The sequence below is a fragment of the Saimiri boliviensis genome, chromosome 9 (assembly GCF_048565385.1).
Source record: "Saimiri boliviensis isolate mSaiBol1 chromosome 9, mSaiBol1.pri, whole genome shotgun sequence".
NCBI classification, from domain to species: domain Eukaryota; kingdom Metazoa; phylum Chordata; class Mammalia; order Primates; family Cebidae; genus Saimiri; species Saimiri boliviensis.
In genome coordinates, this window is record NC_133457.1 from 108120857 (window position 1) to 108141095 (window position 20239).

At 49.0% G+C, this 20239-nt stretch overlaps 1 protein-coding gene across 1 annotated transcript in view; it reads left to right on the top strand.

The window, feature by feature from the left end:
• The window catches only part of GDAP1L1 (ganglioside induced differentiation associated protein 1 like 1), a 30658-nt gene extending 10419 nt beyond the window's left edge, over window positions 1-20239 (top strand). The window contains exons 3-6 of the mRNA XM_003936399.4: window positions 239-412; window positions 4986-5083; window positions 6211-6325; window positions 19869-20239. Coding sequence (XP_003936448.1) covers window positions 239-412; window positions 4986-5083; window positions 6211-6325; window positions 19869-20212 — 731 coding nt within the window. The 3' untranslated portion in view covers window positions 20213-20239. The remainder of the gene's footprint in view (window positions 1-238; window positions 413-4985; window positions 5084-6210; window positions 6326-19868) is intronic.

The following is a 20239-nucleotide window of genomic DNA, read 5'->3' on the forward strand; positions in this document are numbered from 1 at the left end:
CACCTAGCAGCAAGTCTGGAGCTGAGAGGAGCTACCCCTTAAGAACAGCTTGGCAGAGCCCAGTGAGGAGAGGTGGCTGGGCCGCCGCTAGGATCCCCTGTCAGGCAGCAGCCGAGCCCGAGCATGGGTGTGCCCGGGGCCTCTGGATAGAGACATCCTGGGGCTCAGGGATGCTGGGGGCAGGTGGCCGGGGCAGGGACCTCTGGCTGCCCTGCCCAGCCCCTGGCGGTGCCCACAGAGCACGTGGTGGCCCTGATGCCCGAGGTGGGCAGCCCGCAGCACGCGCGGGTGCTGCAGTACCGGGAGCTGCTGGACGCACTGCCCATGGACGCCTACACGCACGGCTGCATCCTGCACCCTGAGCTCACCACCGACTCCATGATCCCCAAGTATGCCACAGCTGAGATCCGCAGTGAGTGCCGGGGCGAGACAGCTCCTTTGCTTTCTTCCTTCACTGCCCCTCGTTTTTTCAAAGGAAGCCCTCCCTCTCCTCAGCCTCCCTCCAGCCTCCCCTTCTTCCTTTCTCTTGTATTATCCGTTTGTCCTCTTGCACTCTCCATTTGTTCCTGCCTCTCTCTGAGTTCTTTGTGTTGGTTCCTGACTCTGCTGGTCTTTCTCTCTCTCTCTTGCTGTCGCTCTCTGACTCTTGCTTGCGGCCCCATCACCCCCGCCTTCCCAGCCTTCCATCTCATTCACCCAGTTTCTAACAGAATACGTCTCTCTCCCTCTCTGCCAGTCTCTCTCCCATCCCCCTCCCCTGCTCCCTACTCTTGCCCTGCCCTCCCATACAGAGACTATGGAGCTGTCTGTCCCCACAAGGTTTGTTCTCCCCACGTGAATTTCAGCCTTAGACAGTCAGGGCTGTGGGTGGTGGCCAAGGACACCGAGTGAACTCAGGGTTAGGATTAGCAAGGAAGGCTACCCAGATGTGGCAAGGCCCCCAGTGGGGTCTCAGATTGAAGGTCTGACACCCGGTGAATGGGTGTTGAATTAAATCAGATAATCCCTCAGCAGCTGTTTACAGACCACAGTCTAGGCTTTGAATAATCACCATGGGGTCCTAGAGCCAAAAGACACCTAAAGATTCTTAGCAGATAATAGGTGCTCGGTAAATGGTCCTGTCCTTCCCCTCAAAGGAACGTGGCTAACGGCTAACGTTCAAAGGCAGGGTTGCGGGAGGTGTCAGGTTGCAGAACTCAACCTGTCCCTTGAGAACCATTGCCACTGAATAAGACTCAGAATTTTTTCTTTCTTTTTCTTTATTTTGGTGAGACAGAGTCTCCGTCTGTCATCCAGGCTGGAGTGCAGTGGTGCAGTCTTGACTCATTGCAACCGCCTCCTCCCAGTCTCAAGTGATTCTGTGAGCCTCCCAAGTCGCTGGGACCACAGGCACATGCTACCACGCCTGGCTAATTTTTTGTATTTTTGGTAGAGATGGGGTTTTGCCATATTGCCCAGGCTGGTCTTGAACTTCTGACCTCAGGTGATCTGCCCGCCTCAGCCTCTCAAAGTGCTGGGATGAGCCACTGTGTGTGACCAAGAGTCAGGATTTATCTACACATCCGGCTCCCAGCAACAGCCCCCTCAACAACAACATATAAGAGACCCTGGGCCGGGGACTAGGGACAAACAGGAATAGACACAGCTTCTGCCATCCCAGGGTCAAGTTCCACAGAGGGAAAGACAAGTCACCAGGCAATGGCAGTGCAGGATGAAGTGAATTTACACAAGCTCTCAGGAGGGTAGCCTGGCACTCTATGTCAAACATAACATAGCCCCCATCTTGGCCATTGCCCTGCAGTTACACTTGAACATGTGCACCAAGAAGTATGTGCAAAGGTAGTCACTGCAGCATAGTTGGCAAGAGCAAGAATATCGCTGGAAATAATCCAGCTGTCATGAATTGGGAACCGGGTAAATAAATTATGGGTACTTCCATACAATGGAATACTGTGCAGATGTTTTTAAAAATTAATAAGTGTATGGAATGCTCCCTAAGATAGATTAGTGAGTGGAAAAAAGTGAAGGTCAAAAAAAAAAAATCTAGTGTGCTATCATTAGTACTCAGAAGGGGGTTAAATGGACACACAGATGCTGGCACTGCAAGGAGTATTTCTGGAAGGATACACGGAAGCTGCCAATAGTTTTTGTCTTTGGGGAATAGAACTGAGAGACTGCAGCTGGAGAGGACAGAGATTTACTTTTATAGTATCTTCTTCAATATTCTTTGAATTTTAACAATATACATGTATAACCCGTTCAAAAATGAATTTATTTAAAAGTGTTTAATCTGGTGCCAAACAGTGTTATGAGCAGGAGATCAGGGAGGTTGTGGACACACACGTGCCCACCCCAGCCTCTGGGGCCACAGAAGGCTTCCAAAATGCAGTTAACGACCAAGGATGTGTAGCAGGTAGAAGGGAAGGAAGAGGGAGAATTATTTCACGTTCTGGAGTAGGACAGGGTATATCTGGGGAGCTGGAGGAAGTTCAGTGTGGTGCAAGTGTAGCCCAAGGTGGGGTGGAAATGGTCGTGGTGTGTGTCTGGGAAGGAGGTCTGGCAGAATTTGGATTTTATCCAAAGAGCAGAGGAGAGACAGTGATGGGAAGTGACACGGTCAGATCTGCATTTTAGGAAGATCACTCCTCTGAGGGAAGAGCGAAGGGGCCTGTCGGTAGGTGGAGGCCTGACTGAGGGCTGGAGGCAGTCCCCAAGTGCTTCTGGGGGCTAGGAGTACTCCCTCAATCTTGCCCTGAGCCATTTGAAGGTGCCTAGAAGGCAGCGGGGGTCCAGAGCAGACCCAGCCCACTCCCTCCCTCCCCGTCTTTCTCTGAGGAGGCAGAGAGGATCTCAGGGTTCCAGCCCAGCTTGGGGATGAGGGGAAGGAGGTCCCAGAGTGCCGAAGGAGTAGAAGCCAGCCTGCAGTGACCCCCTAATCAGCTTCAGGTCTTCTCTTGGGCTGGCCTGCCCTCCTGGAGTCTAAAGCCAGCCATATGGGCAGCACTGGGTGGCAGGCAAGAAAAGATGCTGTCCTTGACCTTCACATTCATAAAACATCAATGAGCCTTAATATAGCCCTGAACCTGAACGATCTGGGAGTGTGTTTACCAGGATTTGTGCCAGGATAGGAGATGGGTGGTGGGTGGTGAAATCTCAGAGGACAGAAGCTAAATAACCTAAGTCACTCACTCATTTCATTCATTCATTCATTCATTCACTCACTCATTCATTCAATACTCACTGAGTTCCTGCTCTGTGCCAGGTCTGTGCTGGGTTTTAAGGGAACAAAGATGAATCTGACATAGCCACTGCTCTCCAGAAGCTCAATATGTGTGTTAGAGAGAGACATACATATTCAGCGATAACTACATTAGCACCAAAATCTCCATGTACAGCAAGCAACTGCACAAGTCCAGGAGGGCTCTTTTCATATAGACAGCAAGATTAACGGAGTTGTGAATGGCAGCTCTGATTAGTGTGTTTGCATTCCCTGGCAGAAATCTGTAGGGTATAAACTGGGAAGCAAAGGTATTGAGTGGGCAGACCTCCTAGAGGATCAGGAAGGGCTTCGTGGAGGAGGTGATCTTCAGCTGGATCTAGAAGGAGGCTTTCAGGAAAGGAGGATGAGGCTATTTTAGGAAGAAGCAGTAGTATAAGAAGCCTGGAGGTGTAGAGTGGTGTGGCACATTCAGGCAACAGCAAGCATGTGGAGTGGCTGAAATTTACATCTTAGGACAGGGCCAGTTGAGGAAACTCAATGAAAGATGGAGCAGCTGAGAGGAAGAGGAAGTGGATCCTGCAGGCTCTTCAAAGGCAAGTTGAGAAAATAGGATGTTATCTGAGGGCAGCGAGGAGCCAGGATGGGTTTTAAACAGGGAGTGGCATGGTCAAGTGTGTGAAGAAGGTGTCTCTGGCAGGGGTGGGGAGAAGGGCTTGTAAGGGACCGAGGGGAGGTGGCAGAGGGTGGGTTAAATCATCCAGGTAAGACATTAATGGAGTCTAAAATAAGATAGTCAGAGGGTTAAACAGAGGACGTTAAACATGAGAAAATATGAGAAAGATGGAGGAGGAAGAATCAACAGGACCTGGGACTGACTTGATGTGGGGTGAGGTGGTGGGAGGAGCTGCGAGTGAATTCCAGGCATCTGGCTGGGCTTTGTGGGGGGGAGGGGATGCTGCAATTAGGGAAGAATGCAGGGGAGAAGCAGCGAGGCAGGGAAGATGACCAGGTCTAGGGTCGAGTCGATCCATTTCTGGCATCTCCTACTCGTCCTCAAGCGTACAGTCTCCTCCTCTGTGAGGCCTCTCAGCCCCTTGTGCCCCAAGCAGGCAGCCTCTGGGTCCCTCTGCCTTGTGTCCATTCTTCCCTAAAGATTAATCATGCTGTGCTGTAGATGTTTTTAAATTTTTATGTTTAAAAAATGTGTATTTTATAATATTGCTGATGAGTATTATTTATTTATTTTAGTTTTTTTTTTTTAGAGTCAGGGTCTCATTCTGTTGCCCAGGCTGGAGTGCAGTGGTACAGTCATTGCCCACTACAGCCTTGACCTCCCAGGCTCAAGTGATCCCCTGCCTCAGCCTCCTGAATAGCTGGAACTACAGTGTGCACCATCATGCCTGGCTAACTTTTTTTTTTTTTAAAGATGGGGTCTTGCTATGTTTCCCCAGCTGGTCTTGAACTCCTGGGTTCAAGTGATCCTCCCGCCTTAGCCTCCCAAAGTGTTAGGATTACAGAAGGGAGGCACTGCGCCTGGCTGAGATTTATTTTTGTGTCTGTCTCTTTCACCAGCCTGAGCTCAGGGCAGGATGGCATCGCATCCATCACTACGGCACAGCCTGCAGTGCTCTCTAAGTGTTGGCTGTTGACAGTATTACCTCTCTGACCAGTGTTTGGATGGGGCCTACTTCAACTTGTGTAAGAGAAGTGATGGGGGAGCAAGCCAGGTATCAGAGGAATGGGACCTTTCCTATTCTCTCCCCAGGACACTTAGCCAATGCCACCACGGACCTCATGAAACTGGACCATGAAGAGGAGCCCCAGCTCTCCGAGCCCTACCTTTCCAAACAGAAAAAGCTCATGGTGAGTGCCCCTAGGCCTGCCGAGTCCCTTCCCTACCATCTCTTCCATGGAAATGAACAACAGGAGAAGCTAAGTAGAAGATCAGCAGTTCTAAGTAGAAGATCACCTGGTGATGTGAAATGGAAAAACCCCTGGCTTGCTTTTCCAATCCTGTCTCCTGCCATTTACTAGCTGTTGACTTTGGGTAAGCAACTGCTGCCCTGGGTCCTCACTTTCCTCATGTCTTAGGGTGTGTCTTTAAAAGCAGAGCATTGGCCAGGCATGGTGGCTCATGCCTGTAATCCCAGCACTTTGGGAGGCTGAGGCAGGCAGATCACTTTTCAGGAGTTCAAGACCAGCCTGGCCAACATGGCAAAATCCCACCTCTACTAAAAATACAAAAATTAGCCAGCCATCATGGCGGGCACCTGTAGTCCCAGCTACTCGGGAGGCTGAGGCAGGAGAATTGCTTGAACCTGGTTGGTGGAGGTTGCAGTGAGCTGAAATCAGGCCACTACACTCCAGCCTGGACAACAGAGTGAGACTGTCTCAAAAAGTAGTAGTAATAATAATAATTAATAAATAAATAAAAATAAATGCAGAGCACCAAATAGGGGTTCTTGGGAAAGGAGGACTTGAAGGGGTGCTCTGAGGGGGACCCCAGAGGGATGGGAGGGATAAGGAAGAAGAAGCTGCAAAGCCTCATTTGATTCCACAGGAAGCTCTGGAGCAGAAATGGCACCACCGAAGTGGTCAACATTGAGGCAATGAGCCAGCCTTTTATCCCCTCATATCAGTGGGACACTGGCTACAGATTGTTGGAGGGAGGGGTGCAGGCAGTAATCTCTCAAGTATTTGTGGGCAATGCAGCTCCTTATTGGCTGACAGAAGGCGCAGCTGTGAGCCACTAGCAGCCAGCCCACCAGCATCTGGGTGTATGAATATACCAGGGATCTAGGCAGGACAGCCATGCTCGCAGGACTGTTGTAGGCACCAGATGAGGGTGCTTCATAACAGGAGGGGCATCCTATATACTTGGCGGGTATTTGGAGGTTTGCCGAAGGAGGTTAGCAAAGCTCCTTCCATCCCTGGACATCCTGGCTCTATTGAGGACAACTCAGCTTTTCTTGGCCCTGTCCTGCCCGCAGGCCAAGATTTTGGAGCATGATGACGTGAGCTACCTGAAGAAGATCCTTGGGGAGCTGGCCATGGTGCTGGATCAGATCGAGGCAGAGCTAGAGAAGAGGAAGCTGGAGAATCAGGGTGGGTGTCAACCCTGGGGGCGGGGAGTGGGGGGTGGGGAGAGGGCTGCAAGCCACCAGCCTACTCTGCCTCTGCCCAATCTCAGCCTCTTTTTTTTCCCAAAGGTCTCAGAGGACCTCCCAGGTGGTTAAAAGTGTGGGCTATGGCTGGGTGCGGTGGCTCACATCTGTAATCACAGCACTTTGGGAGGCCGAGGCTGGTGAATCACGAGGTCAGAAGTTCAAGACCAGCCTGGCCAAGATGGTGAAACCCCATCTCTACTAAAAATACAAAAATTAGCTGGGCATGGTGGCAGGAGAATTGCTTGAATCCGGGTGGCAGAGGTTGCAGTGAGCCGAGATCATGCCACTGCACTCCAACCTGGGCGATAAGAGTGAGACTCCATCTCAAAAAAAAAAAAAAAAAGGTGAAACACAGGCTATGGAGTCAGATTAAGGTTCAAGTCATAGCTTGGTCACTTCCTAGCTAAGTAATGGTGGTCAGATTCTCCCCTCTCTGAACTCGAGTTTCCTATCTGTAATAGTAAGACCTACCTCAAGGAACTGTTGAGACATTATATGAAATAATACACGTACAGTGCTTCAATTAGGGCTTAGCACATAGTAGGTGTTTAGTAAAGGGAGGTGAAGATGATGATGAGAGTGATAATGGCCACTACCTACCACACCATCCCACTTGCCCTGCCCAAGAATGCATTATGGCTCCTTCAAGCTCCGGCCAGACATCCACCCAGACTCTCCTTGACCTTGCCTCTTCCTGCTCCCAGCTGGGCATCTGGACTTTGACATGCCAACTTCATTCCAACTTCACACTTTTGCTCCCACAGCCCCTCCCTGGAGTACCCTTCCTCCAGCACTCCACTCCATTTTGCCTGTTACACACCATCTTTGACACGGCCCTTCTTCAAATCTCATTCTGAGCCTTCCCATCTTGCTCTATTTAAGACCTGTGAGTCTTGTCTTCTGAATAATTCAAATTTATGGAGCGTTTGCAACAGCTTCCTGCATATGCATGGCTATGTGTATGGGAAGGCTGTAGAGCCCAGGGTCTAAACAGACAGGGTCTAAGAACATCTTGAATGAGAGTTCCAGCTTTGCTGCCTGAACTATGTAAGCCTGGACAAGTTTCTTTCCCTATTGGAGCCTCAGTTTCCTCATCTGCAAGACGGGATGTAATAATACAACTTAATCCTGTCTTGTTGGACTCCTGTGAAAATTCAACATGCCGAGTACTGCCTGTCTCATTAAGAGTTTAATAGATATGACAGCTAAAGGCACACACATTCTCCAGATGAGAAAACTGAGGCTCAGAGAGATAAAGTGAGTTGCCCAAGGTCAGGCAGCTCAAAGATGTCATCGTTAGGGCCAGAAATGGTTAATTCTCAGTGAGCCCAGTGCTGTTTCCAGCATCTCACAACTGATGCCACTAGCACAAGACACACATGGAGACCTTATGTCCCAAAAAGGAACATCATCATGCATCCTGAAGCCCGCTGCCTAAATCCTTTCTGGAAACAAAGCCTAGTGTGACTAAGTGAGTAAAAAATAATAATACACCTCAAAGAGGAACTTTTGGCTGGGCGCAATGGCTCACGCCTGTAATCCCAGCACTTTGGGAGGCCGAGGTGAGTGGATCACCTGCAGTCAGGAGTTCAAAACCAGCCTGACCAACATGGAGAAACCCATCTCTACTAAAAATACAAAAATTATCCAGGTGTGGAGACTGTGGTGGGCCGAGATCATGTCATTGCACTCCAGACTGAGCAACAAGAGCAAAACTCCACTCAAAAAAAGCCCTGTTTCCAAATACACTCTCAAAAAAAAAAAAAAATTCTGAGATTCTAGTGCAGGGGTGTTCAATCTTTTGGCTTCCTTGGGCCACATTGCAAGAAGAAGAATTGTCTTGGGCCACACATAAAATATGTTAACACTGACGATAGCTGATGAGCCTAAAAAAAAAAAAATCACAAAAAAAATCTCAAAATTTTTAAGAAAGTTTATGAATTTGTGTTGGGCCACATTCAAAGCCATCCTGGGCTGCATGTGGCCCACAGGCTGCAGGTTGGACAAGCTTGTTCTAAGGCTTAGGGCTTCAACATGTGAATTTTGTAAGGGTCACAATCCAGCCCAGAAAAATCTATATATTTAGTAGACCTTACTGTGTGTCAGGCACTGCTTTAAGTGTTTCACAGATTTCAACTCACTTAACCCCCATAACAACCCTAGAAGGTGGGTCATATTGGCGATCCTGTTTAACAGATGAGGAAACTGAGGTACAGAAAGACTCAGTGACTTTCCTGAGGTCACACAGATAGCAATGGTGGAGCCTGGATTCAAACTCTGGCTCCTGGAATCTGAGTTCTTAAGCACCAGCTCTGGGCACTTTCCTGTTCTATAAAAGGGTGATAGGCTGGGGCATCGTGGCTCACACCTGTAATCCCAGCACTTTAAGAGGTTGAGGTGGCTGGATCACTTGAGGTCAGGAGTTCGAGACCAGCCTGGCCAACATGGCAAAACCCCTTCTCTACTAAAAATTCAAAAAAATTAGCTGGGCATGGTGGTGGGCACCTGTAATCTCAGTTATTTGGGAAGCTAAGGCAGGAGAATCACTTGAACCTGGGAAGCAGAGGTTGCAGTGAGCCAAGATCGTGCCACTGCACTCCAATGTAGGCAGCAGAGCGAGACTCCATCTCAAAGAAAAAGAAAAGCAGGGTGCGGGGTTGTGAATGAGGGGAGAGCTGGAGCAGGCGAGGTGAGATCACAAGCCTCAGAGCCTACATTTACAAGTTTGGATTTTATACTAAGTACAGTGGGAAGCCCCTGGATGGCTTTGAGTAGGGGATTGTATCAGTTAGTTTCTGCTGCATAACAAACCATTCCAAATCTGAGTGACTTAAAAAGAAGGGCCTTTTATTTGTTCATGATATGTAGCTTGGCAGTGTGGGCTAAGCTCAGCTGGGACGGTTTGCCTCTCCTGTGTGGGGATTGGCTGACCTCATTCCTGCATTTGAAGCCAGCAAATTTAAGACAGTAAATGTTAAGTACTTCGCACAGTGCCTGGCTCAAAGTTACATATTCTTTTTTTTTTTTTTTTTTTTTTTTTTTTTTTTTTTTTGAGACTTGAGTTTCGCCCTTGTTACCCAGGCTGGAGTGCAATGGCGCGATCTCGGCTCACTGCAACCTCCGCCTCCTGGGCTCAGGCAATTCTCCTGCCTCAGCCTCCTGAGTAGCTGGAATTACAGGCACGTGCCACCATGCCCAGCTAATTTTTTGCACTTTTAGTAGAGACGGGGTTTCACCATGTTGACCAGGATGGTCTCGATCTCTTGACCTTGTGATCCACCCGCCTCGGCCTCCCAAAGTGCTGGGATTACAGGCTTGAGCCACCGCGCCCAGCCATATTCTTTTTTTTTTTTTTTTTGGAGACAAGTATTGCTCTTGTCCCCATGCTGGAGTGCAATGGCGTGATCTCAGGTTCAAGCAATTCTCCTGTCTCAGCCTCCCAAGTAGCTAGGAATACAGGTGCCTGTCACCATGCTGGCTAATTTTTGTGTTTTTAGTAAAGATGAGGTTTCACCATGTTGGTGAGGCTGGTCTGGAACTCCTGACCTCAGGTGATCTGACTGCCTCAGCCTCTCAAAAAGTGCTGGGATTACAGGCATAAGCCACTGTACCCGGGTGACATGTTCTAAAAAATATTATTATCATTCTTTTTCATTCATTTATTCAAATACTTATTGAATATCTCCTAGATGCTGGGTCCTGGGGATAAATTAATGAGCAAAGTCCAGACATCGTTCTTGCTCTCATGGAGTTTGCAATCTTGGAGAGGAAAGAGAAAACCATGAGTCTTAGCTGGCAGGAGCAGCAAAGCCATCAAGAAGCACATATTGCAAAGTGGCATGCGTACAGGAAAGGAAGGAACTCGTGGCCCTGTTTGCAGTCTCCATGGGGCTGAGTTGTTCCAATATGAGAGGATTCCAACTGCTGTGTAAAAATAGACTTCAAGGGAGATGGAGGGGAGGCTGGTGCAGCAGCCTAGGGGAGAAATGATGTTGGTGTGGACTGAGGTGGTTGCAGTGGAGATGGTGAGGTGTGAATGGACTTGAGAGGTATTTTGAAGATAAAATGAACAGGAACTTGCAGGGAGGATAGGAGTCAGGTAAAAGACAATCAAAGGCAATTCTTGGGGCTTGGACCAAGCTACCTAATGATACCATTTCCTGATATGGGCCAGGGGGACCTGAGAGATTTAGGAGACAGTGGGTTTGAGACACCTGAGAGAGGATGTCACAGAGGCCATTAGATAATCCAGCTTGACTCTCAAAGGAGAGGTCAGAATTTGGAGATTCGGGAGTCCTCAGCCAATACATGGTGTTTAAAGCTATAGAATTTGCCGGGTGCGGTGGCTCACGCCTGTAATCCCAGCACTTTGGGAGGCCAAGGTGGGTGGATCACGAGGTCAAGAGATCGAGACCATCCTGGTCAATATGGTGAAACCCCGTCTCTACTAAAAATACAAAAAAATTAGCTGGGCATAGTGGCGCGTGCCTGTAATCCCAGCTACTCAGGAGGCTGAGGCAGGAGAATTTCCTGAACCCAGGAGGCGGAGGTTGCGGTGAGCCAAGATCGCGCCATTGCACTCCAGCCTGGGTAACAAGAGCGAAACTCCGTCTCAAAAAAAAAATAAAATAAAATAAATAAATAAATAAATAAAAATAAAGCTATAGAATTGGATGTTTCCATCGAAGAAGAGAGTGGAGAGAGACAAAAAGAGGAGGAATTGGGACCACTGTGTTAGTTCTCTATTGTGGCCTAAGAAATTGCTGTCCACCTTAGTGTCTTAAATTTAAATTTTTTTTTTTTTTGAGATGGAGTTTCACTCTTGTTGCCCAGGCTGGAGTGCAGTGGTGCCATCTCGGCTCACTGCAACCTCCTCCTCCTGGGTTCAATTGATTCTCCTGCCTCAGCTGGTATTACAGGCACCCGCCACCATGTCTGGCTAATTTTTTGTATATTTTAGTAGAAATGGGGTTTTACTATGTTGGCCAGGCTGGTCTTGAACTCCTGACTTCAGGTGATCCACCTGCCTTAATCTCCCAAAGTGCTGGGTTTACAGGTGTGAGCCACCACACCTGGCTTAAAATCATTTATGATGTCCCACATTTACTGTGGATCTGGAGTTCTGGAGCAGCTGGGCTGGGCAGCTCTGAATCAGGGTTGCATGATGCGCGTTGCCTTCAAGTTGTCAGCTGGGGCTGCAGTGATTTGAAGGCTTGACTGGGGCTGGAAGATCCACTTCCAAGCTGGCGTATTCACGTGGTGCTTAGCTAGAGGCCTCTGTTCCCTCCTCTTGGCAGGAGACTTTAGTTCCTCACCATATAGGCCTTTCAATAGGCTGCTCAGGTTCCTTTACAGCATGACCGCTGGCTTTCCCTGAGCAAGTGATCCCAGAGAAAGGGAAAAAACAGAAGCCACAATGTCTTTTCTGATCTGCCACTGGAAGTCACTGCCCCTTCATTAGAAGTCACAAAAGATGGCCGGGCATGGTGGCTCACGCCTGTAATCCCAGCACTTTGAAAGGTCAAGGTAGGCAGATCACCTGAGGTTAGGAGTTCGAGACCAGCCTGACCAACATGGAGAAACTCCATCTCTATTAAAAACACAAAATTAGCCGGGCATAGTGATGCATGCCTGTAATCCCAGTTACTCGGGAAGCTGAGGCAGGAGAATTGCTTCAACCCACGAGGCAGAGGTTGCAGTGAGCCAAGATTGTGCCATTGCACTCCAGCCTGGGTGACAGAGTGAGACTCTGTCTAAAAAAAAAAAGAAAAAGTCATAAAATGTAGCCTCTATTCAAGGGGAGGAGAATTGGGCTCCACTGAAGTGGGGAGTAGATGAAGTAATTTGTGGGTATACTTTAAAACTACCACACCTAGGCCAGGCATGGTCATGTGTGCTTGTAATTCCAGCTACTTGGGAGGCTCAGGCAGGAGGGTCACTTGAGCCCAGGAGTTTGACACTAGTCTGAGCAACATGCTAAGGCTCTGTCTCCACAAAAAAAAAAAAAAAAATTAGCTGAGTGAGGTAGTATGTGCCTATAGTCTCAGCTACTCAGGAGGCTGAGGCAAGAGGATTGCTTGAGCCTGGGAGGTTGAGGCTTCAGTGAGCTGTCTTCTGGGAGACAGAGTGAGACCCTATCTCAAATAGTAATAGTAATAATCATCATGATCATAACTACCACACCTGTGCAGAGATTCTCCCACACTGAGTGGGGATCAGGGCAGAGGAGCCAGCAAAGTCCTCTGAGGAGTGGCCAGTGAGGTAGGAGGACCCTCGTGTTAAGAGGAACTGTGGGAGAATGGGGTTTTAAGGAGGCAGAATGGTGTCAGTCCTGCTGGAGCTTGAGCAAGCCAGGATAGGAAAGCATGCTCTCGGCTTCTACCATGGATGTCGGTGGTGACCTTGCCAAAAGCATTTCACTGCAACCTGGGCAAAAGCCAGATTGGAATGGGCTGAAGAGTGCATGGGAGGCGAGGAATGAAGGCGGTGAGCACTGATACCTCTTTTGAAAAGAGGCCAACAGAGGAGGGGATGGTGGCTGAAGAAGGACACGGGGTGACAGGAGGAATTGTTTTTAGACAGAAGATGTACAAACGTGTTCTCATGCTGGTGGAAACGGTGCAGTGGAAAGGAGGAATTGGTGGTGCAGGACGGCGATGCAGAGGCCACGAAGACAAGAGGGGTGTGGTTCAGGCAGGGGCCCGGTAGAAAACAGAGGACATCTGCAAACAGGGGAAATGGAAGAGGGCTCAAGAGAGGGGCTGTTTACCAAGGCACAGTCAGGATGCAGGGACACCCCAAGGCAGAGAGGAGTACCCCAGGCCGAAATCTTGAGATCACGGGGTCAAGAAAGCAGATTCAGAAACCTGGACACGCTGCTAGCCCATGGTGACTCGCAGAGAGGAGCTGAGGGACGTCACTGTTGCTTTCCCGCCTTTCCCGCCCCTGCTTCCTACTTGCTTAACTTTCCAGAACCAGAGGGCCTGAGCCCCAGGGGGTGTAGCCAGCGAGTCAGTTTCCTGGGGTGCAGAACAACATAGAGAAGAGGGAGGAGGACCTAGAAAGGCAACCTGAAGAGACGCGGAGATGCGCTGCGGAACACGTGCAAAGGACCCATGGAGGGCTTGGCCGCGGGGGTAGTAGGTGCCCTGCATTGTGTCCGCATTGGCAGCATGGACGTCTGCAAACCGGGGAGATGGAAGAGGGCTCCATAGAGGGACTGTTGACCAAGGCACAGGCAGGATGCTGGGACACCCCAAGGCAGAGAGGAGTACCCAGGCCTGGAGTCTTGAGATCACGGGGTCATGAGCATCGAGGTGGGGAGTGTCAGCTTTCACATCTGAAAGCTGCTATCTTCTGAAGGAAACATGAGGTGATGTCAGCCGCTGAGAGGGACAGGGTGTGAGAAGCATGAGAAGAGAGGATGAAAAAATGCAATTGTCTCCACAGGGAGCAGGAAGCACTCAAGAAATATAACAGGACCCTGGACAGCACTGAGTGCCTGCCTGGGCTTTGGGGTCCTGACTTTAAAGTGTAACCTGTTGGCCTCATTGTGAGATGATCGCCTCCAGCTGGCAGACCCAGGGAAGTGCAGTTGGGGCTCACCCAGGCCTGGGGTTTGCAAAGGGAACACACAACTGGAAGAGAAGGGAGTGGGGCAGAGAAGGGGTCACATGCCAGATCACTTCCCACACACAAACATGGACACACATAGAAGGCCATCAGCATTTGCCTACAAACATAAACACAGGCATGAACATAACAGTAAACATGTCTGCAGCAAACATCCTGATGCGCCTGGCCTTACACTGCAATCGCACGTATGGTAACCCACAACACGTGGACACAGATGCCCATGGGAGTGGATATCCACGTGCATATCTGCTCACCCTCCTCAGCCCTCCAGCCACCTCCCCCACGTCCTCACTCACAACCGATCACTTTAGGTTAGTGCAGAAATAATAAAAGCAATGGCAATATGTCACTGAGAAAATCAGAGCATTAGAAAGAGATCTTCACAGCTCTGTATCTCATCAATTCTGAGACGCATCTTTGTTAGACCATATCTTAGCATCTCTGAAATTCGAATGTTTCTTACAGTCAATAGTTTAGTTCTGCTTTCTTACTTTTGGGTAGGTGTCTTACATTTAGTAGTAACTTAGATTGGATGAAATACGGTAGCACATCTGCCCTCTTGCTGCCGAGGAGGCACTGTTCTTGTCCTTGTCCAAGAAAGGAGGGGATTGCCCTTTAAGACCAGCCCCTTCCCTAGTGCGCTAGATCCCATCCACTCTCATCCCTGTAAGAACACATCCGTAATTCTATCCACCCTTCCCCATAGAATCTTTTCCGCTCTCTGCGGCATCAGCCCAAACACATGCTATTTCATTCCTCCCAGCTAATGAAAATGCTCTTGACTTGTCTCTCCCCATTGGCCTATCCTCCCCATTCTAGCAAAACTCCTTGGAGGAGTGATCTTTGTTCACCATCTCCAAGTCCTCTCCTCTCTTTCTCTTTGAACTCCCTTCAAGCTGACTCTGAAGTCAGCATTCTATTCCAGCTACCTTGCCAGGGTTGCCAGTCAGTTTGCCAGTCAAACCAGTTCTCAGGCCTCCTATTTGACCTCAACGCAGCATTTGAACACAGCTGAGCACTGTCTCCTCTTCAGAACCCTGCCCTAAGTTGGCTTCCTGGACATCACACTCTCCTGGTTCTTCTCCTACCTCAAAGGTGGCTCCTTCTTATCTGTGCTGGTTTCTCTTGGTGTCAATATCTAAAGTTTGCAGGGGAGCCCAGAGTTCAGTCCCTTCCCCTATTTCCAAGTCTGTCTACACTGATACTGTTTACTCTCCCGGCTTTAAATATCATGTCCGCACTGACGATGCTTCCCTGAGCCTGGGACCTGCATCACTAACTCCCAACTCATTATCTCTCCTCAAGGGCCCATCAGGTGTCTTGCTTGTTTGTTTGTTTTTGGTTTTTGAGACAGGGTCTCACTCTGCAACCCAGGCTGGAGTGCAGTGGTGTGAACAAGGCTCACTGCAACCTTGACCTTCCAGGTTCAAGCCATCCTCCTGCTTCAGCCTTCCTAATAGCTGGGACCACAGGCACACATATTCGGCACACACGCTACCATATTCGGCTATGTTTTAAATTTTTTGTAGAGAAGGGGGTCTCACCTGTTGCCCAGGCTGATCTCCAACTCCTATGCTCAAGCAATCCTCCTGCCTTCGCCACCCAAAGTAAAGGAGAGAGATGCGAGCCACTGTGCCTGGCTTCATCAGGTGCCTTGAAGGTTACCTATTCAAGGATAACCTTCTGATGAGAACCTTCATTACACTTTGCCCCCAGCCCCATGACTGTGAGCCTCTTGAGGGGAGACACTGTGTTGTGTCACGTCTTCATGCCCAGTACGTACTGCCGGGTAACCACTTGCTGAATGAATGAATCAGTGACCAAGAAGATGCTGAGCAGAAGGAGGAGGGCTCAGGTTTTGAGGGTGGGGAGCACTGTATTCATGGAGTTTCTGAACTGAAAGGAGCAGCCTGTTCTAAGGTACAGTGGCAAGCTCCCCAGGAAAGCAGCCCTCACAGGAAGTGAAAGGAGAGGAGAGAGCATTCTGGGCGTGGGGCACAGCAGGGACAAAGGCCCGGAGGCTGAAGTGGGCAGCTTGTTGGGGAAAACCGTGGACCAATGGGCAGTTCACAAGAAGTCAAGATTAGAGATGTATATTAGAGCTAAGCTAACTCTTGAAAGAGCTTGACAGCTAGGCACAGAAACTTGGACATAGAGGTTGGGTCAGTGGAGAGAATTAAAGATTTTTGAGCAAACAGGCAACGTAGGAGAGCACAGGCGCTCCAGAATTTCAGGTCAAAACAACTGGGAGGAAATGTTGCACAAACAAGTGTTTCCTAAAAACGCAGCGTAATTTTTTCCTTCTTAATCCCAAATGTGACAGTCAGGCTAAATTTAGATGACACAGTGGGAGGCAGAGGCTAAAAAATAAAAAATGAAAATCAATAAATAAATTTAGATGACACAAAAGCTGGTGATAAGTAATATAAAACCACATTGTGAGAGTTATCCTCATTCAATGACATCAAAGAGTATTAGTAAGATGTTAGTGCTTAACCCCTTTATAATATGTATTTAATATCTGCCCCTTTCTTAAAAACAAAATGAGGCCAGGTGTGGTGGCTCACGGCTGTAATCCCAGCCCTTTGGGAGGCCCAGGCAGGCGGCTCGTCTAAGGTCAGGAGTTTGAGAGATGGCAAAACTCCATCTCTAGTAAAAATACCAAAAACAAATTAGCCAGGCATGGTGGTACACACCTGCAGACCCAGCTATTCGGGAGGCTGAGGCAGGACAATCATTTGAACCCTGGAGGTGGAGGTTGCAGTGAGCCGAGACTGTGCCACTGCACTCCAGGGTGACAGAGCAAGACTGTCCAGAAAGAAAGAGAGGGAAGGAAGGAAGGAAGGAAGGAAGGAAGGAAAGGAGAGAGGGATGGAGGGAGGGAAGGAAGGAAAAAAGAAAAGAAATAAACCAGTTTTGGGCACAGAGACTTTGATGGGCAGTAGTATCCAGCTGCAATTTAATTGCATTGGTTTTGTTTTTGTTATGTTTACTTTACCATTGTAGATAGTTTGTAGCAAATCGTTTAATGCTACTGTTAATGATACAGTTTAGTTTTTCATTCATCAATCATTCAGTAAGGATTTACTGAGCACCTATCGTATGCCAGGCACAGTTCTAGATGCAGAGGATATAGCCACAAACAAGACAGACCCAAATCCCTGCCCTCATGGAGTTTCCACTCTTGTAGAGGACAATAGACAATAAACAAAATGAGTATGTCAAGTAGATAGTACAGCATGGTGCTACGTTCTATGGAGGAAAGCAAAGCAGGGCAGGAGAAAGTGACTGCCAGGGTAAGGTCTTCCTCCATCTCCTTCGCATCTTCACTCACACGCCATCTTCTCCTGGGCTTCACGGGCTACCAATTTACCATTGCTATTTAAAACTTCCATTTTAGCCGGGCGCGGTGGCTCAAGCCTGTAATCCCAGCACTTTGGGAGGCCGAGGCGGGTGGATCACGAGGTCGAGAGATCGAGACCATCCTGGTCAACATGGTGAAACCCCGTCTCTACTAAAAGTACAAAAAAAATTAGCGGGGCATGGTGGCACGTGCCTGTAATCCCAGCTACTCAGGAGGCTGAGGCAGGAGAATTGCCTGAGCCCAGGAGGCGGAGGTTGCGGTGAGCCGAGATCGCGCCATTGCACTCCAGCCTGGGTAACAAGGGCGAAACTCCGTCTCAAAAAAAAAAAAAAAAAAACTTCCATTTTAGCCAGGCACGGTGGCTCACACCTGTAATCCCAGCACTTTGGGAGCCCGAGGCCAGCAGACCACAAGGTCAGAAGTTCATGACCAGCCTGGACAACATGGTGAAACCCCATCTCTACTACAAATACAAGAAAAATTAGCCGAGCATGGTGGCACATACTTGTAGTCACAGACAGAATGAGACTCTGTCTCAAAAACAAACAAACAAAAAAACTTTCCATTTTATTCTTTTATTTTTATTTATGTATTTATCTGGGGATGGAGTTTCATTCTTGTTGCCCAGGCTGGAGTGCAATGGCTCAATCTCGGCTCACTGCAACCTCTACCTCCCAAGTTCAAGCGATTCTCTTGCTTCAGCTTCCCAAGAAGCTGGGATTACAAGTGCCCGTTACCACGCCCGGCTAATTTTTGTATTTTTAGTAGAACCACTTAGGCCTCCCAAAGTGCTGGAATTACAGGCATGAGCCACAGCACCTGACCAAAACTTTCATTTTAAATCGGTGGTCTGGGAAGCTCAGGAGAAGACGGCAAATGAGCAAAGGTGGGAAGGAGGCAGAGGAATGAGCTCCGTGGCTACACAGAAGACTGTTCCAGGCAGAGCGAACAGCAAGGGCAAAGGCCCTGTGGTAGGAATGTGCCTGATGGGAGGAGCTGCAGGAGGCCAGTGCGGCTGGAGAAGAGTGAGGACGGGGGAGAGGAGCAGAATCTGAAGTCGGAAAGGGATCTGGGGACCAGATCACAGAGGATCTTACAGGGCACGGAAGGGCTTCTGCTTTTCCTCTGGCCACAACGGTGCATCATCAGAGGGTTTTGAGAAGGGAGAAGTGACATTACCCGGCACTTAAATTTTAAGATGCCCACTTTGGCTGCTTATGCTAAGAATAGACTCCAGGGGACAAGGGCAGAAACAGGGAGACCTTTTTAAAAGGCATTGTGGTAACTTAGAAGATAATGGTTGTTTGGACAAGGACAGTAAAGGTAGAGGCGGTATCAGATTCTGGATGTATTTGAAGATAACACTGATGGAAATTGCTGACAAATTGTATGTGGGGATGAAAGAGAATTCACGGTGGGGCCTGATGCAGTAGGTCTCGCCTGCAATCACAGCACTTTGGGAGGCCGAGGCGGGCGGATCACCTGAGGTCAGGAGTTCAAGACTAGCCTGGCCAGCATGGTGAAACCTCATCTCTACAAAAAATACAAAAATTAGCTGGACATGGTGACAGACGCCTGTAATCCTAGCTACTAGGGTGGCTAAAGCAGGAGAATCGCTTGAACCCAGGAGGTGGAAGTTGCAATCAGCTGAGATCATGCCACTGCACTCCAGTCTGGGTGACGGAGCAAGATTCCATCTCAAAAAAAAAAAAAAAAAAAAAAGGAAAACAATTCATGGTGGCACCAAGGCTTTTGGGCAGAGCAACTGCAAGGGTGGAGGTTCCATTACTGAGATGGGGATGAGCATGGTGGCTCTGGTGGTGACAGGAATTCCATTTTGAATTTGAAATGCAGAGTGGACACCAAGTGGAACGGTCAAAGGGGTAGTTGTAGATGTGTCCAGAGTTTTAAGACACATATTTGCACTTTATTTATGTTCTCACTCTGTTCTCCAGGGTGGAGTGCAGTAGCGCGGTCCCGGTTCACCGCAACTTCTGTCTGCCAGGTTCAAGCAATTCTCATGCCTCAGCCTCCTGAGTAGCTGGGATTACAGGTGTGCACCACCATATCCAGCTAATTTTTATATTTTTAGTAGGGATAGGGTTTCACCATGGTGAAACCCTATGGCCAGGCTGGTCTTGAACTCCTGACCTCAAAAGATCCACTCCCCTCAGCCTCCCAAAGTGCTGGGATTACAGGGGTGAGCCACCACGCTGGCCACATATTTGTATTTTAAAAGTCAGCTGATATATCAGCTGTAAAATGCGAATAAGAAAAAAAAAAGGAGAAAAATTCGATTTAAAGAAAAAAATAACAATAGAAGTGGTATGAGTATATGGCAAAAATCACTGAAGTTGTACCGGAATGAGTAACCCTTGGGAAATACTCGGGCAGGCATGCAAAAGCCAGAGGAGCTCAGGGAGAGAAGGAAGCATGTGTGAGGGGAGGTTGATCCCCTTGCCGCCTCTCTCTTCCACTCTAGGGCAGAAATGCGAGCTGTGGCTCTGTGGCTGTGCCTTCACCCTTGCTGATGTCCTCCTGGGAGCCACTCTGCACCGCCTCAAGTTCCTGGGACTGTCCAAGAAATACTGGGAAGATGGCAGCCGGCCCAACCTGCAGTCCTTCTTTGAGAGAGTCCAGAGACGCTTTGCCTTCCGGAAAGTCCTGGGTGACATCCACACCACCTTGCTGTCGGCCGTCATCCCCAATGCTTTCCGGCTGGTCAAGAGGAAACCCCCATCCTTCTTCGGGGCATCCTTCCTCATGGGCTCCCTGGGCGGGATGGGCTACTTTGCCTACTGGTACCTCAAGAAAAAATACATCTAGGGCCAGGCCTGGGGCTTGGTGTCTGAC